The 10,006-nt window shown below is 62.0% G+C and overlaps 1 protein-coding gene across 1 annotated transcript; it reads right to left on the minus strand.

The window, feature by feature from the left end:
* Positions 1–95: 95 nt before the first annotated feature.
* Positions 96–9,515, minus strand: CCDC154 (coiled-coil domain containing 154; the record flags this gene model as incomplete). The annotated part of the gene is made up of 16 exons (XM_079789348.1): positions 8,638–9,515; positions 7,823–8,104; positions 7,547–7,736; positions 7,290–7,336; positions 6,854–6,949; positions 6,290–6,413; positions 4,444–4,545; positions 4,240–4,368; positions 3,565–4,167; positions 3,345–3,482; positions 2,289–2,408; positions 2,127–2,203; positions 1,626–1,743; positions 1,225–1,311; positions 751–935; positions 96–663 (listed from the first exon to the last, which is right to left on the minus strand). Exons 1-16 carry the CDS (start codon positions 8,883–8,885, stop codon positions 96–98), a joined length of 3,114 nt encoding a protein of 1,037 aa, XP_079645474.1. The 5' UTR covers positions 8,886–9,515.
* Positions 9,516–10,006: the final 491 nt, after the last annotated feature.

Raw genomic sequence — 10,006 nt, forward strand, 5'->3', positions numbered from 1 at the left:
GGGTCTAGACACTGTGCCCAACCAGCCCAGCCCCCGAGATTCCCAGGAAAACCCTCCCGCTGCCCAGCCACTGGCCAGTCCCAGGTGGCCCCTCCTCAAGCCCCGAAGCAGGTGGCAGGGCCAGCTGCCCAGATGAGCCACGCTTTCTGGGAGAGGCCGGAGGAGGGCGCTGCTGAGTGCACGAACAGACACTGTTTGCTCCCTAGATGAGGGCGGGAAGAGCCGCTTCTCTGCTGGGCACCTGGCAGGTGCGGAGGGCACAGCCGACAGGCACAGATCCTGCGGCCGGGCTGACTGCGGGGGGACCGACCGGGAGTGGCTGTGGATCCCCGGCTGCTGTGCCTCTTGGTGGGAAGGCCCGGAAGACGGCGGGGGCTGGGCTCCGCTGGGCTTGGGCAGGAGAAGGGCATCCTGGGAGTCTGGGGATGGACAGGCTTCAGGGATGGAGCCTCTTGGTCACTCCCACCGCCTGGGCCTCCTGACCCCCTGGAGGGAATGCCAGGCTCTGACAGATACAGGAGTGGCCTGTTTATTTCTGGAAAAGGGGCAAGTCTGGGAGCTGGTGGGCAGGCTCCTGCCGCTCGGCCAAGGGACCTCTCCAAGGCTGTTCGTGGCCTCCACCTGGCGACCTGGTTCATGAGGACCGCCTTCCACCGCAGCCACCTGCCCGGAGACATGGCTCAGGGCCCACGGCCCTCGGGGCCTCCCCAGCCCCGAACCTAGACCCGGAGGCAGCGCCCCACTGCTCACCTCACGGCCTGATACACGCCCCAGTGATTCACGGGCACCAACTCGCCAGAGGCCACGTTCTTGATGAACTGCTGTCTCACCCGGGACATGAGGACCTTCCTGCTGTCCAGCGTCAGGGCCTGCGGGCCCTCCTCACTCCACGGGCCCGCCAGGCACTCCTTCAGGGTGGCCATCTCCTCCTTGCGCTGGGGACAGAGGCAGGGGCGGCCCGGGCGGAGCTGAGGCGGGAACGCAGGAATGGGACCGAGGGGGGGCTGCAGGCAGGATTATCTTCCTCTGGGCAAACCAGGGCCTTATCTGCCTGGAAACGGTGCTCAGGCAGACATGCAGACAGACAGACGGATGGCAGGGAAGACTGCAGACAGAGGGTGGGCAGGCTGGGAGGGGCCAGGGGAGCTGGTAGTCGGACTCTGCCCAGAAAGCAGCCCACCCTCCTGGCCTGGGAGCCCGGGGCCGGCCCAGGCCGCTTCTCACCATCTTGATTTGCGAATTAAACTTGAGGTTCTGGATGGTCTTGTTGTCCTGGATGCTGTTTTCCAGTTTCATTATTTGATTCTGAAACTAAATACTGCCCCCCATTCGTGGACATGGAAGCACCCCCTACCCTCCCAGAGCGGGAACTGACCCCTTGGGGGGGTCTGGGGGCACCGCAGCCCGGTGATCAGGTAGGACCCAGCCCGGGCTCAGGGCGCTCCTTTCACCGTGACTGCTGATGCCCCCGCGTTTGGGGCTCCAATAGGTGCCTCCACTTGGAACTTCCAAAGTCTAAGGCGGGGAGTCCCCCAGCAAGACATCTGTGAACCTCCCTGGGAACCCTCCACAGGGGGCTGCCCCCCTCTTCCTAGCGTGACGGGCACGGGGGCCCGAGAGGGTACCGTGGCCAGCTTGCCCTGGATCTCGGCAATCTTCCGCCCGGGGTTGCCCTCCCTGAGCAGCTGCACGGAGGACAGCAGAGCAGCCAGCTCCTGCCGCATGGCCTCAACCTCGAACTCTCTGTGGGTACGGGAGGCCAAGGCTGCCAGGCTCGGGGGCGGGGAGCGCTCTAGGGTGAGGGGCAGGGTGAATAGAGGGAGGATACCCTGGGCAGAGGAAGGGGCGCTCTGCTCTGCCACACCCCTCTAGGGGGGGTTGGAGTGACAGAGGGAAAGATTCGGGGATCCGTGCAGGCTGCCCCCAAGCCAGGGCTGGGGAGGGGTTAGGGCTGCCACGGTGCTGGGAGCTCAGGTAGGAGCACCCAAGAGAAGGCTTGTGGGTGCAGCAAGTGGTTCTGAGACAGCTGAGCCCTCCCGGCCACTCCCTGGCGGTCGGCCCAGTGGCGTTCACGCCCCTTCCCGGGGTGCGGGCCTGCCAGACTTGCTCCGGGAGCTGAGCCTCACCTGGCCTTGCCCTCAGCAGAGATCTTGAGGTCGGAGTCACTCTTGTGCAGGACGCACCTGTCAGAGACAGCTTCTATCTGAAACGGAGCAGAGGCTGGGGTGGGCTGGCGACTAAGGGTGGGCACCGCAGGGGAGGGAGGTGCGGCCCCAGCCCTCACCCACCTGCCGAGGCAGGCTGTCCACTGTCTCCCGCACCTCCCTCAGGTAAGCCTGGGCCTCCTTCCGACACCAGGCCAGGCCCTCCATCGATCTCCGCTCGGCACCTTCCCACTCACTCTTTGCCTAGGACACAGACACCCAGTGAGGCCGGAGCGTGGACAGGGAGGGTGGACAGACAGACTGGGCATGCCTCTGACTCTGAGCTCATGCACACCGGCCTCGCACAGGCCAGCCAGGCCAGCCAGCACCCTCCAGGCTGGCTCAGCCCCTCCCCACCCCTGCTGCCCACGGGGAGTCAGCGGGGATAGGGACAGAGGGAGAGGCAGTCTGCCCACACTGCAGGGGAGGAGGCGCAGGGCGGGCCAGGGGCACCTGCCCCACAGCCAAAGGGTGCCCTCCGTGTCACCCAAAGGGGCAGCCGCCCAGTGCCCATCACTGACTGACGGGTCAACAGCTGTGGCCCATCGTGTGGTGGAAGAGCACTCAGCGCCCAAAAGGACGAAACGCTGCCACACGAACGGACTTTAAAAAGCCATCTCAGCGAGGGAAGCCAGACGCAGAAGGCCACACAGCGTGTGATTCCACGTCAGCGACGTGTCCAGAAAGGCACACCCACAGAGACAGGAAGCAGATGGTGGATGCTAGGGTCCGGGGAGGGGGTGGGAGCGACTGCTAATGAGGGCAGAGCCTTCTAAGAGTGATTGTGGTGGTGGGTGTCCAACTCTGAATATATGAAAAACACACTGAATTATACACTTTAAAGGGGGGGATGGTACGGTGTGTGGATTAACCTTCAAAAAAGAGAAAAAAGAACCCCAGGGCAGAGTTGCCGCGCTGGCCCCTCCGTGGAGCCCGCTGTGTGGTCAGGCCTCTGGACGTCTCAGCAGCTGGCCCTGGGCTGCCTCCTCCGAGCAGGAGGTCTCGGCTCAGAGCCACCCTCGGCCTGACAGACAGTCACTGGGTACTTTTGGGACCTGCCAGTCAGGCTTCCACCCTCAGGGACCAGAGGGGCGCCAGGACCCCAGCTGTCTGGGCTGCCTTTCCCCCGGGCAGCCTCACCTCACACAGCTTCTGGGTCAGCGTCTGTTCCTGCAGGTCCAGCCTCCAGCTCAGGGCCAAGAAGTGGTCATTCAGGTCCCCCACCTGTCTGACCAGCTCAGCCACCGACCCCTCCAAGGCCTGCCTCTTCTCTTGGAGCTGTGGGAGGTCGGGCCGAGTGTGGGTGCTGGGAGGTGGGGGATCCCGCGAGGAGACCGGACCCAGCGCCTGCAGCCCTCACCAGCTCCAGTGTGCTCTGCGTCTCCTGCTGAGCTTGCTCGCTGGCCAGCTGCATGGCTTCCATGTTCTCCTGAAAGTAGGCAGCCAGCTCCCCAGCCTGGCTTTCCTCCAAGTGGCCCTTGGTGTCCCTGGGGGTTGGTGCCACTGAGAGAGACTGTCCCTCAGCTGAGGCTGGCCCGCCCCTCAGAGCTGGGCCAGGGAGGGGAGCCTGGCTGCTGGCTCCAGAACCTTCCAAGACACTCACTGGAGCAGAGGATGGGAGTGCCGTCACAGGGGCCACCAAAACAGGGCTGCGTCCATCGCTGCCACACCGAGTCCCCCGTGAGGGGCAGGCTGAGGGCGCGTGGCTACTCTGCCAGGCACCCAACTGGGCCTGACACTGGGACCAGGAAGCTGGGGTCCAGGGAGAGGGGCCATTTCCACCCACCCAGCCTGACACCTCCCGCGTTCTCTGCCCACTGCCCCGTTTGGATACCCACCGGCCCTTCTGCTCGGCCAGCAGGACGCGGTTCAGCGACACCTGGTTCTGGCGCACAAACCTGGTCAGCTGGACCACGGCCCTGTCCAGGCCCCGGCACTGCTCCAGGAGGTAGCACTCCTCCTGCTGTAGTACCGAGGTGGCCTGAGACCTGTGCCCCACCAGGCGCCCCGCCTGGGCCCAGCCCGAGCTGCCCACCTTGCACTGCGCCCGCAGGGCCCGCAGCCGCTCCTCGGCCAGCTCCTGGAGATTGTGCCACCTGCTCTCCAGCTCCTCCCGCAGGCTGCTCTCCACCTTCAGCCGTGTGCTCTCCGAGGCCTTCATCCTCTGCGAGAGACCCGTCCACTGCTGTGAGCCGGGGGCAGGGGACACAGCAGAGCCCCACCAGCTGCCAGCTCCCACCTTCTCCAGGGCCAGGAAGCTCTTCTGCAGGAAGCCACACAGCTTGGCCTCCCTCTTGAGGAAGCGAAGGCTCATCTCCTCACCCAGTTTGGTCACCTGGGCCTGTGGAGGGAGCACATGGGCACCGTGCTGCCACCGTGCTGGGCGCCCTCTCCCACAGCTGCCCCCCACCCACCATGCCATCTCAGACTTGTTTTCTTGCCCAACCGTCTCCATCAGGGGGGCTCTGGGTCCTGGGTCCCTGGCTGTCCCTGAGCCTAGCAGAGCTGGGCCTGCCACACCCTCCTTAGGAAGAAAGGCAGGGGTCACATGTCCTCCCAGAGGGCCAGGCACAGGGCTGAGGGGTCTGCAGGCCAAGCTCATGTAGGTCTAGAACACACTTGGTGCCCACAGTAGTGAGGATTGGAAGAAGGCATAGCAGCTACCACCAAACCACACCCAGAGCTGGGAGCCTTAGGAAGGGAGGTCGAGTGCATGTGCTGGGTGCCCCAGCCCTTGGCAGCTTCCCTGCCTGTGCAGGGTGACCAGGACTAGGGCTGGGCAAATGATCTGTAAAGAGCCAGAGAGTAGATGTTTCGGGTTTATGGACTACATAAACCTGAAGGGCAGGGTCTGTGTACAGCTCCTCAGCTCTGTGGCTCCAGCGCAGAAGCAGCTGTGGACAATAGTAAACGAATGGGAGTGGCTGTCTGCCGATAAAACTTTATTGACAAAACCAGGGATGGGCCATAGCTTGCAGACCCGGGCCCTAGAGTGGGCTTAGGGAAGAGGCAGGCATCCCACCAGGTGGAGGTGCCTGTCCTGTTGGGAGTCCCCGGGGCCCAATGCCACTGGCGCTCCTGGCCAGTGGGCAGCAAGCAGCCTCTGGCGGGAACCAAGCGGGAGGGAAACGCTACCGAAGCTGAGCAGCCGAGCTATGTGGGCGGCAGCTGGGGCCGCCCTGGTGTGCAGCGCAGTCCCCGGTCTCTATTTGCAGAGCTGGAGGCTGCCCCATCCCCTGACCCACCTCCGAGCCCCCGCCCCACCCCCACCCGCGGCCCTCCCGCAGGAGGGGAAACTGCAGCAGCCCAGGAGCACGGCACTGGGAGGTGCGTCTTCAGGAGGGTAACCTCTGCTTTCCACGAGGGGGGCACCAAGGTTGAAAATGGCCGAGGAAGGGGCTTCGGGCTTTGGGGTTCTGTTTCTTGATTTGGGTGCGGGTTGCACAGGAAGGGGAGGAGGAGCGGTGGCTGAGATGGTGCTAAGGACACTTTCTGTGATGAAGGTGCTCCATCTCGGTGCAGCCCCATCTGCAGCCACGGCCACACGTGGTCGCTGAGCATTTGAAATTTGGTTCATGTGATGGAGGAACCGAGTTTTAAATTGTCTAGAATGTTAACTAATTTCACCCTAGACGGTTTGACTCAGTGGATAGAGCGTCAGCCTGCGGACTGAAGGGTCCGGGGTTCAATTCCGGTCAAGGGCATGTACCTCGGTTGCAGGGTCCTGGCCCTGGTAGGGGACATGTGGGAGGCAAATGTGTCTCTCTCACATCAGTGTTTCTCTCTGTCTCTCCTTCTCCCTCTCCCTCTCCCTCTCCCTCTCCCTCTCCCTTCCACTCTCTGCAATGGGGAAAAAATACCTTGCATGAGGATAAAAAAAAAGTTAGCTAATTTCAATATACAGGGCCACCTGTGGCTAGTGGCCACTGTATTACACAGCATAGGACTTGGGGTCACTAAAAAGATAGCTGGAGAGAGGGAGGAACCTGTAAGGGAAGGACACCGGCTGGGCTGGGAGTGTGGGGGTTTCCTCCAGACGGACCTTCTCTCTGGCAGCCTAGCTGCCTGCCCGCCCGGCCTGGTACCTGCAGCCTGGCCACCTCCTGGTCCACCCTTTGGCTGGCCTCCTCCTGGCTCCTCTGCAGGGCACTGCAGGCCACGTCCCGGTTCTGCTCCTCCTGTTCCAGCTTCCTGGCCAACTTGGTCAACCTGGGGGCACCGGCCAAAGGTCACAGCAACCCGGCCAGCCGGAGGGGCTAGCTGGGGAGCCACAGGGAGGCTGGCAGGGCCCTCCTCAGGCCAAAGCTGCACTGGGGGCCCTAGGCTGACCTACAGGCCCACGGAGCAGGAGGTGCATAGCTCGCCTGAGTAAACTCAAAGTGGGGACAAGACGCTGGTGTCTCTACCCCCCCGGCCCCTGGCGTGGTGAGAGCTGGGCCCTGGTTGGGACCTATGGGAAAGGGGATGGTTGGGGCCCCAAGTTCAAGTCTCTTTTTCCCACAGAAGATCCACAAGGTGTCTGAGGCTCCCTGTCAACCGCAGCTTGGCACCGAGGGTACGTGAACACCTGCCCTGCCTCGGTGACACCCACATGGCCACACACAGCAGGTCCAGAACAGACCCTGGGGAGGGAGGCGAGAGGTGCCCACCTGAGGTTGGCCTCCTGCTTGGTGCCCTTCCGCTCAGAGTCCTGGAGTGCCTGCTTCCTCCTGATCTGGGTCAGGGCCTCCCGGACCTCCACCAACCTGGCACACAAGAGCCGCTTCTGCCTGGGGCCTGTCCAGCTACCCTCCTGGTGGCCAGGAGAAGCCCAGAGCAGGCTGGGCAGCCTTCAGGGGCTGGAAGCCCAGCCAAGGGCCCCGGCAGCAAGCCTCCCACCCCTTTCCCAGGCCTCTGTAGGCTGCCGAGGCTCACACAAACCCAGACCGTGTGAGTTCTTCCATGGGCATGTACTGCTTACCGGGGCAAGACAACTAATTGGGAAAGCAAAACCTTGTGGCTGATGCTCTGAGGGGTCCGGCACCAGCCACTGCTCTCCGCACCCCCTTCCCTCCTGCTGAGACCTGCACCCCAGCATGGGGATACCTCTTGTCCAGGGCCTGCATCTTGTTCTGGTTCTGGGGGCTGGGGAACTGCAAGGAGGAGGGTGTGGGCTGAGTGCAGGCCTGGGCCCTCACAGCCGGACCAGCAGACACAGCTGATGGGGATTCTCTGGGCTCCCAGCCGGGGCAGCAGCATTGAGTTGGGCTCAGGGTCCAGGAAGCAGCTGCCCAACACCTGGGAATGGGGGAGCCTGGCCTGTGGGTGGGGATGAGCTGCCTCCCAGCCGGCAGGTGTCTCACCTCCAGGGCCTCCTTCTCAGGGCCCCAAGCTGCGTGGTGTAACTCCTGCTTCAGCTTCTTCAGCTCCGAGTCTTGCAGCTGCACAATGGCCTGTACCCGGCGCAGCTCTTGTAGAAGGCTCAGTGTGGCACGCTCACAGTAGTCCTTGTGTCCCCGGAGGGACACCACCTCGGCCTGCAGGTCGGCCACCCTGGCCAGGATGAGGAGCAGGCCGAGTCGGCACACATGCCTTGAGGCTGATGTGTGGCTCTCCCACTCCGCCCCCACGGGGCTCACCATTGCTCCAGCTGCTTCCAGCGCTTGGGGGTGTCCTGCTCTGGGACAGAAGTGGTGGACGCCAGGCAGCTGGGCTCATACCTCTCTGAGATCTCCTCCAGACTCAGGAGCTCGGGGCTGGCCAGCCCGTCCTCCAGGAGGAGCCCCAGGTCCTCCAGGGTGATAGCGCTTAACTGAGAGGGGGGCGAAGCCCCGGACGAGGAGTTGCAATCAGCCAGCTCTGCAAGAAGGTACCTCCGAGCTTGCCACTTGGCCTTCTGGGCTGACAAGGGATGCTGGTTCCTAGATGGCGCTTAGGGAAACAGGGGCCCAGAATCAGTGCAACTGTCACGGAGTGTGCCTAGCCAGCTCACTGGGGCTCCTCCCGCTGAGTCGCACAGCCCAGCCCAGAGAGGGCTCAGATCTCATTGCTCCACAACAGGAAGCTCGGACTCAGAGGTGCACTCCCTGCCTGAGGACACAGCACTGGGCAGCAGAAGTGGGACAATGTCCTGCCTGGCCAGGCCAGAGGGAGGTCCCAGGCTGTGGAGCTACCTGGAGATCACACCCCTGTGCAGGCCCCTCCCTGGACTGTCTTCCTGGCTCTGGCCCCAGCTGGCACCTGGTTCACTTGACCCAGCTTCCTCAGCAGCCACTGCTTTTGGCTTTGGCCACTGCCAAGAGGCCCTGGCTTAGCACCCTGTGGCCGCCCAGAGCTGGAACCAGGGTGGTTGCAGGGGGAGAGGGGAGTGGCTGCGGGAGGCAGGGAAGTCAGCCCTGGACCTTGGGGGAACACATGGGGTGTGAAGGGATGAGCTCCAGTCCTCATATCTCACCTCCTTCCAAGACAACACCAAGGTAGGCAGGGCAGCGGGGGCTCTTCTGGAACCTTCTTTTCCTCACCAGAACTTCGTGACTTTCTGGCCCAACTGCCAATGGAACCTGAGCCATCAACTCTCCTGTTCCTGCAAGGCCTCCCCAACTGCCTGTTTCTGGAAGGATCCGAGGTGGCACCAGAGGTTAGGGTCAGGAGACCGCTCTGGCCTGGGCAGGAGCGACGCCAAGGAGCAACTGCTGGCCCCATGGTCGTTAAACCAGAGCAGGAAGGCTGGGACCCCAGACGGACTGAACACAGCCCGTCCTGCAGCCAAGAAAACAGGCCCTGAGGGGCTATCAAAGGAAACAGGGTGTTGACACAGGTGTGGGCTACACCGGGACATTAACTTTCTTAGCAGCCACAGTAAGGAAGTAGCCAGGTGGAGCCTGGCTGGCATGGCTCAGTGGTTGAGCATCTACCTATGAACCAGGTCATGGTTCAATTCCCGGTCAGGGCCCAAGCCTGGGTTGCAGGCTTGATCCCCAGTAGGAGACGTGCAGGAGGCAACCGATCAATGATTCTCTCTCATCATTGATGTTTCTTTCTCCCCCTCTCCCTTCCTCTCTGAAATCAATAAAAATGTTTTGTTGTTGTTGCTAAGAAAGAACATGAGTTTTAAAATACAAGTAGCAGGGTACTGCCTTTGATTCAAATATTTTAAGTTGTTTTCTGAAACTGAGTGCTTGCTGTTCCTGAATATGCAAGAATAACTTTTATACCTCTCTCACCCCACACTTGATTGGCTTTGCAGAAAATAAAGTTTTAAAAAAATACAAAATTCATTAAAAAGAGAAAGTAGCCAGGTGGAGTGAACTTCAATAGTCCATTTTATGTAACCCAGTTCACCTAAAATACCATTTCAACATGTACTCAACACCAAGTGCGTGAAATGCTGTCCTTGCTTTCTCCACACCGAGTCTGAAGGCTGGTGAAGGTTACGTCTCACTTCAGGCCACTGCAGCCAGCGCCTCTAGCCCCTCGCCCTACCCATGTCACCTAGACCTGCCACTGAGGGATGGCTGGGGGCTTCCCTGTGACAAGAATGCTTCAGTCAACTTCTCCTCCAGGGGGAGCCACACCACACGCCTCGTGGCCAAGCAGATCAGGTTGGAGATAGACATGCGGAGCCCTCTCCACCCGACTCTGTAGCTGCCCCAGGAACAACGCTGCCCAGACATTCGAACGAGGATGCGTGGTTGGTGCCTGGGGGTCCCCTCCTGTGGGAAGTGTGAGGGCCCCAGCTACACCACCACCTGGTTTCCTGGCCTCTCATCTGGGTCTCCCTCCAGTGATGTCCACTCTGGGGTGCTGCCCACCCGCACCACGCA

This window comes from Cnephaeus nilssonii (assembly GCF_951640355.1).
Source record: "Cnephaeus nilssonii genome assembly, chromosome: 2".
In the NCBI taxonomy this organism is placed as follows: domain Eukaryota; kingdom Metazoa; phylum Chordata; class Mammalia; order Chiroptera; family Vespertilionidae; genus Cnephaeus; species Cnephaeus nilssonii.